This window comes from Anomaloglossus baeobatrachus, chromosome 2, assembly GCF_048569485.1.
Source record: "Anomaloglossus baeobatrachus isolate aAnoBae1 chromosome 2, aAnoBae1.hap1, whole genome shotgun sequence".
NCBI classification, from domain to species: domain Eukaryota; kingdom Metazoa; phylum Chordata; class Amphibia; order Anura; family Aromobatidae; genus Anomaloglossus; species Anomaloglossus baeobatrachus.
In genome coordinates, this window is record NC_134354.1 from 494,425,783 (window position 1) to 494,446,817 (window position 21,035).

The following is a 21,035-nucleotide window of genomic DNA, read 5'->3' on the forward strand; positions in this document are numbered from 1 at the left end:
GGGGCACATGCTCAGGGAACGTATCCCCCATTTTCTAGGAGTGCAGACCCTCCATGTGAAGAGTGTGGATGCAATGAATCTACACCCACTCTCCCCGGGTCCACAGCAGCAGAGTTCATGTCGTAACTGTTGCTACCAAAGCTGCAATGCCCTGCTCATGAGGTAAGCACATGCCTAATCAGGAGAACTATTCTACATTTCCAAACATTGGTATTTGCTGATAATATTGCTATTCCACCTACTATATATTGGGGATAGGATCTTGGAGATTAAATACCCCTTTAAGTCCAGTTATCCAGCTGAATGAATACTAAGCAACAGAGCCCGCTATTTAGACATGGTTTCTTGTGGTGTATAACGGACTCTCATATTTGGTAGTCGTTTAGCAGGGCAACTATAAAATCAAATACCTCCATTTGGAAATGTAGTATAGCTCTCCTGATCAACTATGTTCCTTACCTCATGAACAGGGCATTGCAGTAGCTTACAGATGCATGGTTACCACCACTCACTGTGTCTGAACACAGGAAGCTGAGCTGACCGCCGCTTTGTGCATGCGGCAGCGCCTATTGTGAAGGAGGGGGCTGCAGGGCATCAATGCTGCACAGGTACCGTGGGACACCGGGGAGCACCGGTGAAGTTAAAGGGGGTGACCTGGCAGGGCCTGGGGAGAAATTTCCTGCTGCATGTGCCATGACACATGCGACAGAAATCAGAGGAGTAGGGTGAATGCGGCCGGCGAGCTGCTGTGCGCGTGGCCATCTTGGATTTCCAGGAGGGGGTTGGGGGGGCACGTTGGCGACACCGGGGGACCAGGAAGGAGATTTATCTCCCATATGACATGTTTGTTTATGCTAGATGGGAGATAAATAATTTTTTACCGGCGCTGTCATTTACTGTAACGTGATCATCGGTATACGGTGTATACCGGTGATCACCTGAGCGGGGACCGGAAAAACCAGCCTGAATCATGATCTCCAGGGTCTCAGCTACGTTCTGAAACCCCGGTGATTTTCTGACGCTGGGGGGCGCTATTCATTTATTTCTGCTTGCTGTTTATAAACGGCAGATCAGAATAAGGCTACATTCACACGACCGATCCGTTTTTGCGTTTCGCAAAAAAAGGTACGTTTTTTTCACGGATGCATCCATGGGGCATCTGTTTCCATTCCGTATACGGTCCGTATGTCATCCGTTTGTCATCCGTGTGCCTTCCGTTTTTTTTCGTACTGCAAAAAAACTGAAGGAGGGAAAATACATAAAATTACCCAGGATCCATAGCTTCAACCTACATGAGGCGGTCACATGTTCTCTCCAGGGCCATTTTCTACTGCTTTTCACAGCGTAGAGCGCTCTGGTGATTTTCCTGTGCTTGTTCACTTTATATCAGTCTTTTCTGTCATTATAATGGCAGAAAGACACATAATGTTCCACTCTACTGCAATTTGTAATTTTGCACCCTTTGGTGCCTTTCAGGTGGCACAAAAAAAAAAAAATTAAAAAAAAAATGACGTGGGGTTCCCCCTATTTTTGATAGCCAGCTAGGGTAAAGTAGATGGCTGCAGCCTGCAGACCACAGCTGGCAGCTTCATTTTGGCTGGTAATCCAAAACTGAGGGCACCCCACGCTGTTATTTTAAATTAAATAATTAATTAAAAAAAAAAAAAACACGTGGGGGTCCCCTCCAAAATTGGATCACCAGCCAAGGTAAAGCGGCCAGCTGGGGTCTGATATTCTTAGACTAGGGAGGTCCGTGGTTATTGGACTCTCCCCAGCCTAAAAATAGCAGGACGCAGCCGCCCTAGTAGTGGCGCATCCATTAGATGCGCTAATCCTGGTGCTTCGCTCCAGCTCATCCCGTTGCCCTGGTGCGGTGGCAAACAGGGTAATATATGGGGTTAATACCAGATGTGTAATGTCACCTGGCATCAAGCCCTGGGGTTAGTGATATCAGGCGTCTATCAGATACCCGACATCACTAAACCAGTCAGTAATAAAAAAAAAATAGACGACAAACACATTTTTATTTGAAAAAACACTACCCAAAACATTACCTCTTTCACCAATTTATTAGAAAGAAAAACAAATCCAGGTCTGGTGTAATCCAAGGGGTTCCCATGACGACCCATACCATAGTCAATGTCCCAGTCAACGAAGAACAGAAGGTTCCATATTGGCTGGGAGAGCAATGCTGTGACCTGAGCTAACATCAATAGGTCAGCCCAGGTCACTGCAGGGGATGACGAGTACTCCTGTCAGGAGGTTAGCGAGGTACATTACCTGCGGTGATCGCTGTACTCCTGATAGCAGAGCTGTCACTGAGTTCAATGACCACCGACTTCACAACCAAGTATCACGGATGCCTGTGACGTCACCGCTATTGACAGTCTCGGGTCAGCAGCGAGAGGAAATGTGACAAGCGGCGGCCATGGAGGACAGTGAAAGCGCTGACGTTGGGAGGGCAGGACTTCATCACCGCAGGTAAGGAACTTCACTAACCTCCTGACGGCAGCGTTTGTCATCCCCGGAGCTGCTGTCAATGCAGTGTGGGCAACTGCGGACACCGTACAGTGCTGGCATATGCTGACACTGCAGTGTGGGCAGCTGCTGACACCGTACAGTGCAGGCATATGCTGACACTGCAGTGTAGGCAGCTGCGGGGCTGAAGCTGGAGCGGGACACAGACTGCAGCGGCATCTGACGGAAGTCACACGGAAGAGCTTCTGTGTGGCTTTCGGGGATTTTTGCACACGTAGCCAGGGTAAACATCGGATTACTAAGCAAAGAGCTTTGCTTGGATACTCGATATTTACCATGGTTACCAGCTTACCGCAGGCTGCCAGTGATGGCTCCCTGCACACTGTAGCTGTAAAAAGCCATGCTTTTAGTGAACGAGCCATTCTCGAACATAACTCAAACTGCCAAACTTTTAGCAAATCCTTCGAGTTCGTCGAACGACTCGAACACTCCCCAAAATCACTCGAACATGAAATTGGCGAACCTCGAACATCGCTCATCTCTATCCACCACCAAGTAGAACCAGAGCTGTCTGTAACGAGAACAACCACTAGAGGGAGCCCAGTTACCCGGTGTCCTAGGCAACTGAAAGGTTGCTAAGAGGAGTCATATTAACAGAGCCAAGAGAGGGAGCGCAGTACAAGGGAGGGGATGGAGTCAAGGTCCAGGACATGCTAGAGGTTGGTAACAGGGAGAGCAAGCCAAAGGAGGGGGCGTAGGGACAGGACAATGAGCAGTAGAGGGGCACAAAAGGTAAGACAAAGCGGAGGAGATGGCAGACAGGGAGGTCAGGCAGAACTGACATCAAGGAGGTCAGGAAGGGTCAGGGGAGGTAATGGACAGAATCTTGAGCACTTAAAGGAACCAGCCGTGCACACTGCAGAGCAGATCTATAACTAGCAGCGTGATGATGGAGTGGACGTCCTGATAACGTGGTGACCTCCTGGGAACAAGGCATGGAAGGAAAAGCTCCTCCCACTGGGAATGCAGACAACATGATCAGGTGACTGACACAGCTCTGCACCAGCAGAGTGGAAACAGTATCGTGACCAATAGTAAATAAAACAATTTCCTTCATTTTTCTCTTGGTATAAATTTTATAGCATTCAATGACAAAAAAACATGATTTTTCAGGTTAGTACGATTAAAGCAATATCAAACATATTTTTTATATCTTAGTGGTTTAAAAATATTGGACTTTACTAAAAATAATTGTTTTGTGCCACCATTTACTGAGACCCATAACATTTTATTTTCTTTTGATTAAACTTTCTAAGGGCCTATTATTTTGTGTTTGGCAAGCTGTAGTTTTTATTTGTACAATTTTGTAGCGAATATGATGCTTTTATCACTGTTTATTGAATTTTGTTGGGGAGGTGTGGAGACTCGTTTTGATTTTTTTTACTTTATTGCATTTACCATATAGGTTAAATAATGTTGTCTTTTAATAGGTCAAAGTATTATGCATTGGAATTCCAAACTCTATTTTTTTTTATGTGTTAGGATAAGGGCGTGATTTCAAATTTTAGGTTTCTTTTATTTTTTAGATTATAGCAATCCATGGAGTAATGCCATAGGCATGAAATAGCCCCTGTCACAGCATTAATGGAGAATATTCACTTTTCTTACCTTTTTCTATGGGATCGATACAACTAGTATTTGCTAAAAAGCAACTAAAGCACCCCTACATGGTTGGGCAGAGACAGTGACACAGGATATAATTGTGGTGCCTGCCTGGAGTCATGAACTCAGGATTGGTGAAACAAATGAATAGAGGCAACCGTCCACAAAGTAGGAACCCAGACCCCGCAACCCTTTAAATTCCTATACAAGGATTTGTAATTACAACAGGACCAGGTGATCGCTGCCCGCAGAAAACTGCGGTCCTGAGAAGAGCAGTAACCAGGCAGGGTAAAATCCAGAAGGTAGAACAGGGACAAAAATTGTCAGGTGTGAGAGTGGTCAGATATCAGGCTAAGGGTCAAATCCGGAGCTAGCAGCAAAGTACAGGAATGGCAGGCAGAAGAGTAGTCTGGTGGTCAAGATAAGGTCAATACACGGGAATAAAAACAACAGCAAGGAACCAGAGTCTAGCATGGAATTACAAAACTATATCTGGCACCTGCCAACAGAAGGGAGAAAGCATGAGAGGTGTGGTGCTTTCCCATTGGCCCTAGTTGAATGGCAACTACTTAGCCGGAAGGCACACACTGCCACAGTCAACCAGTGGGACTGCAGGTACTAGTGAAACCCAGCCTAATAGATGAGCAGAGCCTGCGCCCAACAGAGCCACTGACTGCTCCCTCGTTCCCAGTGCCGCCCACAGTGGTGACGTGGCGGCGTCTGGTGATTGAAGCAGAAGACGACTATGGTGGAGACGTGACAATAACAGGGACACCAATGTCACTGTGTGTCTAGAAAGCAACACTTGACTGTACACATGCAGTTGTGAAAATTCTTAATTTTCCATTATCCATGAAGTAATGGAATTTTTAGTGGGAAAGTAACTTTATGGTCTTCATACAAATTAGATTGTATTTGCTAAAACTTGTCAATTTTGGAGGGGTTGAATTAACAGTATATTGGGCCCCCCAACTTTCTCCCAATATATGTTTGGAAACAGAATCATTTATTTTACATTCAAAGTCTGATTCTTTTGATCCCATGGAAGATTATTAGCTACAATAGTTGTCTACTCTGTCTAACAAACAAACTTTATAAATATGCAGGATCCATTAGAGGGGTGTATTAGCACTTTTATAAGGTACTAGCTGTACTACCCGGCTTCGCCCGGGTTAATAACTGCTGTTAACAAAATAGAATGTATTAGCAAAAATGTATTCTGCACACAAAAACCACAAAACGAATAGATAGAAATGTAATTATTAAAAGGCAAAAACTAAGCTAATAGAAGCATTTCACAACATATATTTCAACACCACAGATATTCCACACAGATTTAACTAAATTAAAAGTGCTCCGTCTGTCTCTTTCCAGATCTGTCTCTTTCCCCGTCTGTCTCTTTCCCCGTCTGTCTCTGTCTGTCTCTTTCCCCGTCTGTTTCCAGGTCTGTCTCTTTCCAGGTCTGTCTCTTTCCAGGTCTGTCTCTTTCCTTGCCTCTTTCCTCGTCTGCCTCTTTCCTCATCTGCCTCTTTCCTCGTCTGCCTCTTTCCTCGTCTGCCTCTTTCCTTGTCTGTCTCTTTCCCCGTCTGTGTCTTTCTCCGTCTGTCTCTGTCTGTCTCTTTCCCCATCTGTCCCTTTCCCCGTCTGTCTCTTTCCCCATCTGTCTCTTTCCCCGTCTGTCTCTTTCCCCATCTGTCTCTTTCCCCATCTGTCTCTTTCCCTGTCTGCCTGTCTCTGTCTGTCTCTTTCTATGTCTGTCTCTATCTCTCTGTTTCTTTCCCCATCTGTCTCTTTCCAGGTCTGTCTCTTTCCCAGGTCTGTCTCTTTTCCCATCTGTCTCCCCATCTTTGTCTGTGTCTTTTCCTGTCTGTCTCTTTCCCTGTCTGCTTGTCTTTGTCTGTCTCTATATCTCTGTCTCTTTTCCCGTCTGTCTCTATCAAGGTCTGTGTCTTTCCCCATCTATCTTTGTCTGTCTCTCTGGCTGTCTCATCCTTCCCTGTCTCTGTCCCTGTCTGCATGTCTGTCTGTCTCTTTCCCCATCTGTCTCTTACCAGATCTTTCTCTGTCTGTCTCTTTCCCCGTCTATCTCTGTCTGTCTTTTTCACCATCTGTCTCTGTCTGTCTCTTTCACCATTTGTCTCTGTCTGTCTCTTTCCCTGTATGTCTCTGTCTGTCTCTCTCTCTGTTTGTCTCTCTCTGTCTTTCTCTATCCGTCTTCCCACTGACATCTTATTACCTCACATATAAGCTTCTTATACTATGAATGTCCTTTGCTCCTATAGCAACCACTCACAGCTCCTACTAATAACCTGTAGTTCCAGGCTCCATTTACTTTAATGAAGGCATGCTTTTTGGAGAGTAACTGTAAAGCGTGGGGTTAAATTTTCCTGTCAAAACATAGTCTAGGACATTCCCTGGGTCACATGAGGTGTCTGTGAAAAATGTTGTGATTGTAAATGCGACGGTGCGGATACACTTTTCGTTTCACTTTTCCCCCAGTATGTAGATAGGGGCAAAATTGATTGGTAAATTGGAACGCGCGGGGTTAAAATTTCACCTCACAACATAGCCTATGACGCTCTCGGGGTCCAGACGTGTGAGTGTGCAAAATTTTGTGGCTGTAGCTGCGACGGTGCAGATGCCAATCCCGGACATATACAGATACATACATACATACGCACATTCAGCTTTCTATATTAGATTCTTAAGAATAGGAGAAAAGTTGTAGTTATCAAAGTAAATATTAATAAAATGGTTCAAAGTCAATTACATTTCACAGGATACATTTTTGTTCTACCAAAGTTGTAATCTACTTACTTTTAAAGACTTTCAATATAAATGTTTTTTTTTTATAATGAAGAACTACTTTAGTTGTAAAATTATTTACAACAGTGGATTTTAAGAGAAAAATTAATAAATACAATATATAACATTGATATTAGCCTATTGAACTATATTTACTCAGTATGCCCTGTGCTTTTATGCCAAAGTCATTAGACAATGTAGTCCAAGGATTATGTTATGTGACTGCATGGACATCACAAGGAAAACTTATCATGGCAGCCCCATTTTTAAAAGTAGCCCTGAGGCTGTATAGAAGGTGTATATATATATATATATATATATATATATATATATATGTTTCAGGTGTTGAATCCGTTAATCCGAAGGTCAAAATTGAATTATCTTGGTTTACAATATACCCCACACAACATAACTATATTATAATTCTTTAGGATCTCCTGTATGTGTGCATTTTCTGTTTTCCAGTGTAAAGGTAATAAATTGAATTATGCACAGATCACTTGAAAAGAGAAAATTACTAGTGTGAATCAATGTAACTGCGGTGGTCATATGGAGGCTGGAAAACAAGTCTGGAGAATTAGTGGTTTAATGGTTTTACTAATATCTGTGGGTTGCTTTCCCATGCTGTGTGTTGTTGGGTATGTAATTGCAGTGCATGTAAGCCTGTGGGAAAATGACCTATTTCCAATCCAAGTTTCTTTCACCATTTGCAGATTGTAGATTGTAGTTTATGTGTTTCATGGTCAGCACATAGAGGTCAGAAAGCATTCTATTCCATATTAACACTATAGTGAAATCTGGACAAAAAGACTTATTCAGCTGCATAAGGGCAAGGATACAAACTGACAAGCAGGAAGGCTATTTGTATAGTGGAATTAAGGTCCAAGGTGGTGTTCACACCTCCCATTTCTAATTCCACAGCTGGGCTGACACGTAACAATAGGAATTAATGGATAGCTTGCCTCCATTCTGGTTTGTCACAATAGCATTCTACTTAGAAAAAGCTCTCTTATTATAATAGTTCTTCTAACTTTTCCTTTTCACACAAGCAGAGCAATACACCTTAATTGATAGGTGTCAAGATCTAAGAACTTTTATTCATAGTAACAAAAGGATACTTTATAGATTTGAGGAACCGGTTCACTGCTAGGTTGAGCAGGAGAGTTTTGTAGTTTCTTAGTGTTCTTAGTTTTCTTAGTTTTTCGAATGCAGTCTTTTAGTGTATTATGTATGAAAAGTGGGAACTTAGCTTCCAAAAAAAGAAAATATACCTTATACAAGTAAACATATTGGAATGAATACTTAAAAGCTAAAAATATTCTACAATTTTAGATAAAATTAACTAAATAACTAATATGAATACATTGTAAAAATCAGTTTGAGTTTCTGAATCCCTTCAAGCATCCTACCATACATGTAAGTAGCGTGAAGTGTTATTTACCACCATGACGTACATGTATGGAACAAAGATGGTAGGAGCTTGATCAGTGTCTTCTTCAGAAGGAAAGAGTAGTTACATACATCTGAGCTCCCACTGCAACAGTCAGGAAAATGCTTACTCTTTCAGTCCATTGGCACCCACACAGCGCGATGGCGAGGTGCTGATGGTTGCCATTGCAGCCTGAAGCCTAACAATTGTTTCCTTGTCAAAGCCTATCAGATCCTGCTGGAGGTGGGGTCTTATAGGCTGTCAGTCAAACATTAACAGGTTAGATAATGCAAAGTAGTACAGTGGTACGTCGGATTTTGTTGACATCGGTTATCGTTAGTTTCGATTTTCGTTGATTTTTACCACTAAAATTTGGCTCAGCTTTCGTTGGTTGTCTCTGTTTTTGTTTGTTTTTGTCAGCATGCCCATGTGACTACGCTGCTATTTTTGCAACAACAAAGGGTGATCCACGCATTCTCCGGCTCTGTGTAGCTTTCTGTGAGTGTCACCCCGCTCATTAGTTTCAAAATGTATGTAAGAAATGTAATGTAAAATGTATTTATTATTTACATTAGTATTTTATATTTATTTAATATTCGTTTTATATTCATTTTACATTCATTTCTTAGTGTTTTTAGTATTAATCACTATCTCTATTCTCTATAAAATGTGTTTTTTGTAGGCATTTTAGAGTGTCTAAAATGAATTAATTGGATTTACATTGATTCCTTTGGAAATAATTGCTTCGGTTTTAGTCGGTTTCGATTTTCATTGATTGTATTCAGACGGATTATCAACGAAAACCAAGGTATCACTGTATAGTGGTTTCAATGCAATAAAAGGATTGAATATTCAAGTCACCTTTTGTGGACTGAGAAATATTGCAAATAAAAAATATAAAAAAGTCTTGAGTATTAAAACAAAAAAAAAAACAAATGCCCTAAAAACATCCTATGCTATAACACACCATTGGCATATTTTTGGACAGTGAACTTGGCAAAAACATATTCAAATACTATGGTAAATAGTTTTTTTTTTATGTTTATCACATCTGTCAAAAAAAATAAAAATATTCAACAGTTACATGCACATCAAAATTATAACACTAAAAATTACACGTCATTTCACAAAAAAAACCATCAAAACCTTCTAACCAGCCCTATAAGCAACAAATTACAAAAGTTACATCTCTCAGGCTATGATATTTTTAAGTAAAAAGAAAATATTTATTTTTCTAAAAAATATTTTTTTGCTGTGAAAATAGTAAAAGATAAAAAAAATGGATACCACCATAATCATATCAAACTAAATCAAAAGTAGCATGGTAATTATACTTCATATTGAACACTAAAAATATCAATACAAAACAATTCCAGATTTTTTTTTAATTTTGCCTTCATACAAGAGTATGGAATTAAAGGTGATCATAAATCTGACACATCAAAACCTCACCAAATACTCATTGTAGAAACATAACATTATAGTTATCATTCATTTTACCATTTAAAATTCTGGAAAGAAGTAAAAGAAAATCCAGTATATTTTGGTGAAATTCTAACAAAAAATATAATTCCTCATTTATTTTTTGGGTTTTGTTTTTACAGAGGTCATTGTGTCGTAAAAATGACACGGTAATAGGATTCATGGGGTCAATATGATTTTGGATTATTTATATTAATTTAGTGTAGAAACCACTTTTTGATCACTTTTTATTACATTTACAATTGTTGGTCATTATGCCATTAATTAGATTTATTAATCTTATTAATGTTATATTATAATTGATTGGATTTTTTCAGATGTGGAGATACTAAATATGTTTAAAAAATTGTATTTTATTTCAATATCATATCTTATTTTTTAGTTCCTTTAGGCTACATATTCACAGTAAATATTTGGTGAGTTTTTCCATGTTGCAGATTTTCTATTGCATTTCTGTACTTATTAGTTAAATTAGGTTACCTGTTTTTTAATTGCATTTTTTTAGGATATTTTTTACATGTTTTTTGTCATGATTTTGTTGCTACATTTTTTGTCTCTTGTTGGTATGTCATGTTTTAAATTATGCTGCCTTTATTTTCATTACTTTCTGGAATTTGCATTACAAAAATGTATTAATACAGTCATAAGTTGATTACACGCCTTTTTAGAGCTTTTCTACAGCCAACGCACTAAAACGCATAGGTTTTTTTACTTGTAAATTTTCAACATTTAGTGCACCTGTATCAGTAATATCTGCACATAAAACTCCACATACTCGCCTAAGAAATTGACATGTTGAGATTTAAACATGCACCGCAGGTTAGTTTATACTGTGTGAAAAAAAAGCACAGTGGGCATGAGATTTCTATCTACTTTGTTGAAACAGTAAGACACTGCCCTCTATGCCGAACAAAATCAGTGTTAAAAATTTACCAAGAATGTATCATGGGAACTTAACCTTAAAGGGGTTTTCCCATGAACAAAGTTAATTTTAAAGTTCATTTTAATCAATAGCTCTTGGAATAATAATTCACAATTGGATGTGTTTAAAAAAAAAAAGTTCCCATTTTTTCTGCTTCTATCTATACTGTTTATTCCCATTTAATATGTGCTCCATGGACAATGCTACCAAGTTTATATCTTATGAGATGTATTTGTGCCTTGAACAGCTGTTTGTGTGTGAATATGTCTGTGCTCCATGTCAGCATGTTAGATATTTGGAAGCCCAGGTAACTGATCTAAATATACAGCTTATAACACTCAGGAGCATTGCAAACCTGGAGAGGAGTTTAGAGCTTACTGAGCATGCTGTAGCTGGGGCCAATAAAATGGAAGAGTGTGGAGATGGGAAAGGTCAGGACCCAGAGGTAGGCATCTGGGTAAAAGTTGAAAGAAGAGGTAGGAGGAAAAGTGTCAGGGAGCCTAGTCCTGATCTGGTACAACCTAATAAATATCAGGAAAAAAAGGTTTTTGTATCAGCTCACAACATAATAGTTCCATTTAGAAATCCAAATGAATGTCCATGAGGCCATTGCACGGATCCTTTGGCCGGTGTCCCCAAAGGCAATTGGAAAAATAGGAGTGTGAAAATTAAAAACATAGCAGTGGAAAAAATTACAGCATATCCAAAAATAAAGCTTAACCACGCATAATTACGCTTTAAATTTGTAAATGCTGTAATTTTTTCCACTGCTATGTTTTAATTTTGAAGAAATAAAGCAAAAAAAATAACTTTTATCAGTGCTGGATTCAAACTCCTATTTTTCCAACCTAATAGATATACCTGTTTGGCTGATATTAGGGATGCAAGCTCAGGACAAGGATCATTACAGCAGGATGTTGCTCCTAGCAACCAGGAAAATAACTGCTGTTGGAAGAAGAGAAATAAGAGTGCAGCAAAGGCCAGACAGATATTAGTGGTATCTATAATTAAACAGAAAGACAGGGTCATCTGCAGCTGAGACTGTACATGCCGAACAGTATGTTGTTTTCAGGGTGATTGAGTTTTGCATATTGCAGATCAGATAGATAGAAGGCTGGTTAGAGCTGGGGAAAACCCAGCAGTCCTAGTGCACATTGGTAATAATGACAAAGTTAGAGGGAGGTGGAAGGTCCTTAAAAAATAAATAAGTGGCTTAGAAATTGGTGCAGGAGGGAAGGGTTTATGTTCATGGAGAACGTGGCCGATATCTCTGTTGGCTACATACTCTACAGTAGGGACAGGCTGCACCTCATTGGGAAGGGTGCAGCTACACTGTCGGAAAAAATGGTCTGATGGTGGAGGAAATTTTTTAAACTGTTCCCAAAATTGGATATGCTGGTATACTGATATTACTTATATAATATTTTATTGGTGATACAGGCATGATCATTTTTTTGGAGGAGTGATCAATGGGAAAGGGAAAATGTTTTATATAAATTTTTTTGTACAGCGTGACTGACTGTTTTAAGGATATAGAAATTGAAAGTTTGAAAATTGCATTTTAATTTTTTTTTTCGCTACCGCTGGCACCTAAAATAGCCGATTAGAAGGGGAGTAGGGTGCCTGGCCACAGCCGGTCAGATATTAATGATCTAGCCTAAGGCGGGCTTTGCACACTACGACATCGCAGGTGCGATGTCGGTGGGGTCAAATTGAAAATGACGCACTTCCGGCATAGCATGCGACATCGTAGTGTGTAAAGGCTCGATGATACGATTAACGAGCGCAAAAGCGTCGTAATCGTATCATCGGTGCAGCGTCGGTGTAATCCATAATTACGCTGACGCGACAGTCCGATGTTGTTCCTCGCTCCTGTTGCAGCACACATCGCTGTGTGTTAAGCCGCAGGAGCGAGCAACATCTCCTACCGGCGTCACTGCGGCTTCCGTAGGATATGCGGAAGGAAGGAGGTGGGTGGGATGTTTACATCCTGCTCATCTCCGCCCCTCCGCTCCTATTGGCCGCCTACCGTGTGACGTCGCAGTGATGCCCCACGACCCGCCCCCTTAACAAGGAGGCGGGTCGCCGGCCAGAGCGACGGTCGCAGGACAGGTGAGTCCATGTGAAGCTGCCGTAGCGATAATGCTCGCTACGGCAGCTATCACAAGGATATCGCTGCTGCGACGGGGACGGGGACTATCGCGCTCGGCATCGCAGCATCGGCCTGCGATGTCGCAGCGTGCAAAGTACCCCTAAGAATAGGTCATCAATGTTAAAGTAGTGGACAAACACTTTAATAAAGTATTGTTCCGTCTGAAAAGTTAAGGGTTATTATGCCTTCATTTATGTTACTAACATTAAATGGGTTGTCCAAGTTTGCAATGAGTCTGCAGTCACTCTATGTGACTGTAGACTTCTGACTTCTCACAGCATATGCACTGCACGCTGTCAGGATTCTCTGCTAGCAGCCTGATAGTGGGAGGCCACAAAATCACAAGTATTATATTTACATACATGTGGTCATGGGCCGACTAGACATGCATGGTGCTGATCAAGGAAAATTAATTAAATAGGGACATGTCTATTCAAAATGTGTCCAGAAGTGTACAAATCTCATAAATGTGCTCACATGACCATCCACTCCCTCCACTAGCATGGGAAATCCTAAAAGTGTGCAGTGCATACCTTATGAGAATTCAGTGGTCTGGAGTCATCTAGCATGACTGCAGACTTTGATCACAAACCTGGAAAAGCCTTTCATTTATAAAGTTAAGCAGTGTAGCATCCCCAGTTCTAACAGCGTGTAATATACTCCCTGTGCTTGCTGGTTCCAATATATATATATATATATATATATATATATATATATATATATATACATTGTGTGCAGAAATGTTAGGCAAGTGAGTATTTTGATCACATGATAATTTTTATACATGGTGTCCTACTCCAAGCTTTATAAGCTTGAGATCCAACTACCAATTAACTAAGTCAGGTGATGTGCTTCTCTGTAATGAGGAGGAGTGTGGTATAATGACATCAAAACCCTATTTAAGGTGTCCTTATTATTAGGCAACTTCCTTTTCTTTGGCAAAATGGGTCAGAAGAGAGATTTGACGGGCTCTGAAAAGTCCAAAATTGTGAGATGTCTTGCAGAGGGATGCAGCAGTCTTGAAATTGCCAAACTTTTGAAGCATGATCACCAAACAGTCAAGCGTTTCATGGCAAATAGCTAACAAGGTCGCAAGAAGTATGTTGGGCAAAAAGGCGCAAAATAACTGCTCATGAATGGAGGAAAATCAAGCGTGAAGCTGCCAAGATACCATTTGCCATGAGTTTAGCCATATATCAGAGCTTCAAAATTACTAGAGTATCAAAAAGCACAAGGTGTGCAATACTCAGGGACATGGCCAAGGTAAGGAAGGCTGAAAAATTACCACCTTTGAACAAGAAACATAAGATAAAACATCAAGACTGGGCCAAGAAATATCTTAAGACTGACTTTTCAAAGGTTTTATGGACTGATGAAATGAGAGTGTCTCTTGATGGGCCAGATGGATGGGCCAGAGGCTGGATCAGTAAAGGGCAGAGAGCTCCACTCTGACTCAGATGCCAGCAAGGGGGAGATGGGCTACTTGTATGGGCTAGTATCATCAAAAATGAACTTGTGGGACCTTTTCGGGGTGATGATAGAGTGAAGTTCAACTCCCAGACCTACTGCGGGTTTCTGGAAGACAACTTCTTCAAGCAGTGGTACAGGAAGAAGTCGGTATCGTTCAAGAAAAACATGATTTTCATGCAGGACAATGCTCCATCACATGCATCCAACTACTCCATAGTGTGGCTGGCCAGTAGAGGTATAAAAGATGAAAAAATAATGACATGGCCCCCTTGTTCACCTGATCTGAACCCCATAGAGAACCTGTGGTGGTCCCTCATAAAATGTGAGATCTACAGGGAGGAAAAATAGTACACCTTTCGGAACAGTGTCTGGGACGCTGTGGTAGCTGCTGCATGCAATGTTGATCATAAAAAGATCAAGCAACTGACAGAATCTATGGATGGTAGGCCGTTGAGTATCATCATAAAGAAAGGTGGCTATATTGGTAAGTAATTTTTTGGAGTTTTGTTTTTGCATGTCAGAAATTTTTATTTATAAATTTTGTGCAGTTATTATATTGGTTTACCTGCTGAAAATAAGTGAGATGGGAATATATTTGTTTTTTTATTAAGTTGCCTAATAATTCTGAACAGTAATAGTAACCTGTACAAACAGATATCCTCCTAAGATAGCTAAATCTAAAAAAACCCACTACAACTTCCAAAAATATTAACCTTTGATATTTATGAGTCTTTTGGGTTGATTGAGAGCATAGTTGTTGATCAATAATAAAAAAGTCCTCTAAAATACAACTTTCCTAATAATTCTGCACACAGTGTATACATGTGGTAATGCTGTCATTGTACTGACCTGATAAATATAGATGTCTTATATAAGACATAGTGAACAGCAAAAAAATTTCCTGAATTGTTGTTTCTTCATGATTCTGCCTCAATAAAAGTGGAATAGAAAGGGATCAAAAAATACTATGTGGCCCAAAATACCGAATACCAAAGATAACAATAAAAATTTCAACTCATCCCTTGAAAAACAAGCCCTCACATGACTCAGAAAAATAAAAAACTATAGTCTTCAAAATTCGGTGAAGCAAAAAAACTTTAGATTGTAAAAGAGCATTTTATAGCGTGATAGTGACCAAGCCTAAAAATAACAATATAAGCCTTGCATCGCTGTAATCTTACTGGCCTGAACAATAAAGTCACCCAATCACTTATATCGTAAGGTGAACGGCGAAAAAAACAATCGATAAAGCCAAATCTTCAAGTGCTGTTTATTTGCCTATTCTGCTTCTGAAAGATTGCAGTACAGTGAAGCTCACATTTATCTTGCACTCTACGCTAAGCACTTACACCACATATTACAAGTAAATCTCTGAAAAACGTGATTCAGTCACAATTCCCAATGAAAAATTCACTGTAATTAGGAAGAAGAAGTCACTTTGATCGCTCCTCTGGCTTATATTCTCCCAGTGTCCATTTTTTTATGCATCTTTTGAGGCATGTGTAAAAGTGGGGTCATCAACATTTTTTTCACCTTTGAAAAGATAGGCGCCGCTGAAGAGATGTCCAAACGGAGGCTGGAGTAACTCTGTTGCCTCATTATTGAATGGATCCATCGAGGGTTTAAATTGAGTCTTGTATTTTAGAGATGTAGATGGAAACCCTGATGTAAGTGCTCAGCAAAGAGCATAGGATAAATGTGAACTGATCCAAAATGTTCGTAGCCCAAATCGCCAAATATCATTCAAGTCAACCCACCAAATAGTATTCAACTAAACCCATAAAAACACAAAATGTTCCCACTCAAGTTCATTATCTCTTAATGGAAATATTTGGGGCTTCCATGTTACTGGTAGCACAAAGGCTCTAGAAAAATGTTATGCACCCCCCCTCAAAAATAAATCCAGCAAAATCTATTTGGTCCCCACAATGTTCCTAAACCAAAGTTAATCTCCACATATTTGCCACTCTTGTAGTCAGGAAGCCCACTTAATTTACAGGGTGCAGGTTTTCAGAAGTACGAGCTGGGCACAATGTACAGTACAGGCACTACAATGTATTGGGCATGACAAGGACTTATTTAAAATTTTTAATTATGCAACATTCATTGTGTTTGTTTTAAAGAGACAAAATCATCATTACAACTGTAGATGAACAATCTGACGGGTGTAATTTCCAAAATTTGGTCACTTTATGGGGTTTCTGCTTTTTTGGAATTTAGGGGCCCTGCAAATGAAGTCCACAAACTATTCTAGGAAAGTCTGTGCACTAAACATAAAATGACACTCCTTACTTCCCAAATGATGTGGTGCGGTCAAACAGTACTGTACACTTACATCTGGGGTATTGCAAAGTTCAGGAGAAATTGTATAACAAATTATAGGGGCCATTTTTACCTATTCACCATGTGAAAATTGGAAATCTGGAATTAAACCATCATTTTAGTGGTAAAAATGTAATTATTTTTTCTGCACCGCCCAATAGTACAAAATTTTGCAACACATCTGTAGTGTCAATATGCTCACTATATGTACCCTTAAATAATTAATTGAGGGGTACAGTTTGTAAAATGGGATCATGTGTGGTGGGTTTCTGCTGTTTTGCCATCTCGAGGGCAATGCCACCAACCATTCCAACTAAATCTGAACTCAAATATGGTGCTCCGTCCCTTTTTCAGTTTGTACCGCACCCAAACAGTAAATTTTCCCCACATATGGGGTATTGGCATTCTCAGGAGAAATTGCACAACAAATTGTTTTACTCTTATGAAAATGAAAGATTTGGAAGCAACATTTGTTTTTCCATTTTCACGGCTTAATGTTATAAAATTTTGTGAAGAAACTGGGGGATCAAGGTGCTCACCAAATATATAGATATGTTTCTTGAGTCTAGTTTCCAAACTTGGGTCAATTGCGGGGAGGGCCACTGCTTAGGCACATTAGGGGTTCGCCAAACGTGAGATGGCAACAGCTGATGATACCAGCTAATTTTGCATTCAAAAAGTCAAATATGTTTTTTTACCTTTCAAGCCCTGCTGTGCACCCAAACAGTAAATTTCCACCACATATGGGGTATTGGTGTACTCAGGGGAAATTTCACAACAAATGGTATGATGTATTTTCTCCTTTTACCCTTGTGAAAATAAAACATTTGGGGTCGAAGCAACAATTGTATGGCTAAAAATGTATTTTTTTTCACAGCTCAACATTATAAAATTCTGTGAAGCCTCTGAAGGTTCAAGGTGCTCAACAAACATTTAGATAAATTCCTTGAAGGGTCAAGCTTTCAAAATGCAGTCACTTGTGTGCGAGGTAAAATGATTAAGCACTTCTTCAAATGCAACATGGTGTCTGCTAACTATTCCAGATAATTTTGAACTCTAAAATTCAAATGGCCCTCCTTCCCTTCTGAGCCCAAACGCAGTAGTTTCCACCACATATAGGGCATCAGCATATTCAAAAGAAATTGCTCCACAAAGAGTATAGTGCATTTTCTCTTTTTACTCTAGTAAAAATGCAAAATTTGGGACTAAAATAGCATTTTTAAGAAGCTTATTGATTGCTATAGGTAGCGATTGTGTGCAAGTTATTTATTCCAAAAGATGTGCAACCAAATATTAACCTCTTGCCGACATTGAACATACCCAGTACATCTTGGCAATGAATGGCATTCTTGTGCTGTATTCCCGTGATCGCCACCAAATCTGTGGCTTATCTTGTAGTCGAGACCCAGCTGTCACTGTCAGGAGTGGTGCCCGCGCCACTCTTGGAAGTTTAACCCTGTAAATGCTGCCATCCATCATGATCGCATCATTTAGGTGGCAGGGAGAGGATCTAAATGCGATCACAGGGACCTGATCACTGCCATGGCAACCCTGGGTCATCACAATGATGACCCTATGTCACCCAGCAATGGAAAGCTTCACAGACCATGCACGATACATGGTGTGAGGCAAAGTGTCAGAGCTGCAAGTGCAGCTCTGACACATAATCCACTGCACTGATCAAGCACTGCAGTGGATTATATCAGTGATCAGATCACTGCAAATTACTGTCCCATAAAGTAAAAAAGTAAAAACAAAAGTAAAAAAATGCTAAAAGTACTAAAATAATTTGGGAAACTAGCCAAACAAAAAAAATTAATCCAATAACAATGTATATTTATGTTAAAAACATAAAACAAAAAAAATTTACTCATATTTGGTATATCCGTATCCGTAAAAGACAGTTATAAAACTGTCACACTAGTTAACCCTTACAGTGAACACATTAAAAAAAATGAATGAAAAGTGTTCATCATACAGCTGCCAAAAAAGTGCAATAAAATGTGATCAAAAAGTCATATATAAAACAAAAATGGTACAGCTGAAAATGTCTATAAGGCCCCCTTCACACGTCCGTGGAAAACACGTGCGTTTTTTGTTGTCCGTTTTTCTTGTCCGTGTTACGTTTTTACATCCGTTTTTAAGTTCCGTGTGATATCCGTGTTGCATCCGTGATTCCGTATTTTACTTCCGTTTGTACGTTTTTTACCTCCGTGTGTGATCCGTGCCACTAGCGTTTCCGATCCGTTTTTTGATTGCTTTTTGCTGTGGTTAGTCATCACATTAATTTGTTAATGTGTTACTGCTGGCAGTAATTGACTTTTCACTACCTTTTGGATAAATGAATGCTGTGCGTGGTTTTTTTTTTCCTTTTGACATAGTGGTGTGTGATTTTTAGTTGAGAATGTCCATATCAAATGAGGCTCTGCTTTTTCTGGCATGGATGGTTTCTAGACGATTTGGTGTAAGGCGATTTATGATTCCTTCAGCAGAAATGTCTCAAAGAAGAATGTGGGTGCATCCAATTGTTCAAATGCGTCAAACTCATGGACATTTCCATTGTCTATATGGTGAATTAAGGCGATATCCTGCAAAATTTCAGGCATATTGCCGATTAACAGTTGATATGTTTGATACAATCTTGGACACTCTCAGGCCTCATCTCCAACTCCAGGACACAAGCATGCGCCAATGTATCTCACCTGAACAAAGATTGCTTGTTACATTAAGGTGGTTTTTTTTTAAACATTTTGTATTAAAATAATGTTTTTACTTTATAATGTTTAAATATATATCATTAGACTAAAATATACATCATAAAATTATTATTTATGATTCTATTTTATGGATTAACATTCAACATTTCTTTAAAATGTTTAAAAAAAATAACGGTCCTTTTTTTTTCATTTGGGATACACTTACACAATCTTTAGGTTTCTGGCTACAGGCATGTCATATGGAGCTCTACATTTCGACTTCCTCCTTGGTACGTCAACCATCTGTGGAATTGTCCGTCTGACTTGTGATGCCTTATGGTTACATCTTAAAAATCAAGTAATGCCACAACCAACTTGCGAAAAATGGCTTCAAATAGCCCATGGATTTTATGAAGTCACTAAATTTCCACACTGTATTGGGGCATTGGATGGTAAACACATTAGGGTTCGGAAGCCACCAAATTCAGGATCTAGATATTTTAATTTTCACAAATTTTTTTCAGTTGTAATATTAGCATTAGTTGACACTAATTATAAATTTATTTATGTAGATATTGGTGCGTATGGGAGTGCTTCCGATGCACGGATTTTTCGCTCAACTAGATTGGCCAGACGTATGATTTCAATGGACTTAAATTTACCTACTCCATCACCACTGCCTGGTACTTCTGGACCAACAGTACCTTTTGTGATGGTTGCAGATGAGGGTTTTGCCTTATCACCACATGTAATGAGACCTTTTCCTCGGCGTGGAATTGATGATTTAAAAAGCCAATTCAATAGTCGTTTAAAAACAGCCCGTAGTTATGTAGAATGTTCTTTTGGTATTTTAGCCTCCAAATGGCGCATATATCAAACAACAATACAGCTAAACCCAACGAATGTGCAATCAGTAATCAAAGCTACAGTAGTTTTACATAATTTTTGTAGAATTCATGAGGAAAATGTCCTGTTAGACCCTTTGAACTCCCATTATGTAGCTAATTTTTCAAATGTTCAAATGGAGAATACCCAACCAGTTTTGTCTGGTTTGCAAATAAGAAATAATTATATGCGTTATTTTGTTGATCATTAATTTTTGTTTTCGAATTTTTTTTGCAAAAAACCATATCTGTTTAAAAATTAATAAATATGTTCAAAATGTTTATTAAAAATAAGGTATGTCATCAATACATATTTTTCTTTCAGTCAAATATGATAATAAACTTGTTTATTATTTAAATTTGGATAGCCAAAAATTTTTTTTTATTGCTTATGCATAATATATATTGTATTTGTATTCATAAATTTTCAAGATATTAATCTAATTTTGAAAATTAAAGCACAAAAATGTCATGAAAAAAAACTCTTTATTGATACATGTCCTGAATTATTGAAATGAAAGTCTTTAAAAAATGAACACAATTTTGATATTTGTTGATATACAATCATAGAACATAAACATGTAATTTTACAAAAAAAAATGTGTTATTTCCACACAAATTCTTCAAATTAAAAAAAAAAACCACTCGCAGAACAAAGTTAGCCTTTTTTTCTATTAGTATGCACACACATAATGGTCAACAACATTTCTTAGCTACATCATTTACCATATTG

The 21,035-nt window shown here is 39.1% G+C and overlaps 1 protein-coding gene across 1 annotated transcript in view; it reads left to right on the plus strand.

Moving 5' to 3' along the window:
* LOC142289861 (uncharacterized) overlaps positions 1 to 20,514 on the plus strand; it is a 169,448-nt gene extending 148,934 nt beyond the window's left edge. Inside the window, exons 6-7 of the mRNA XM_075333808.1 lie at positions 19,121 to 19,452; positions 19,656 to 20,514. Of these exons, the coding sequence (XP_075189923.1) occupies positions 19,121 to 19,452; positions 19,656 to 20,514 (1,191 nt within the window). The remainder of the gene's footprint in view (positions 1 to 19,120; positions 19,453 to 19,655) is intronic.
* Positions 20,515 to 21,035: the final 521 nt, after the last annotated feature.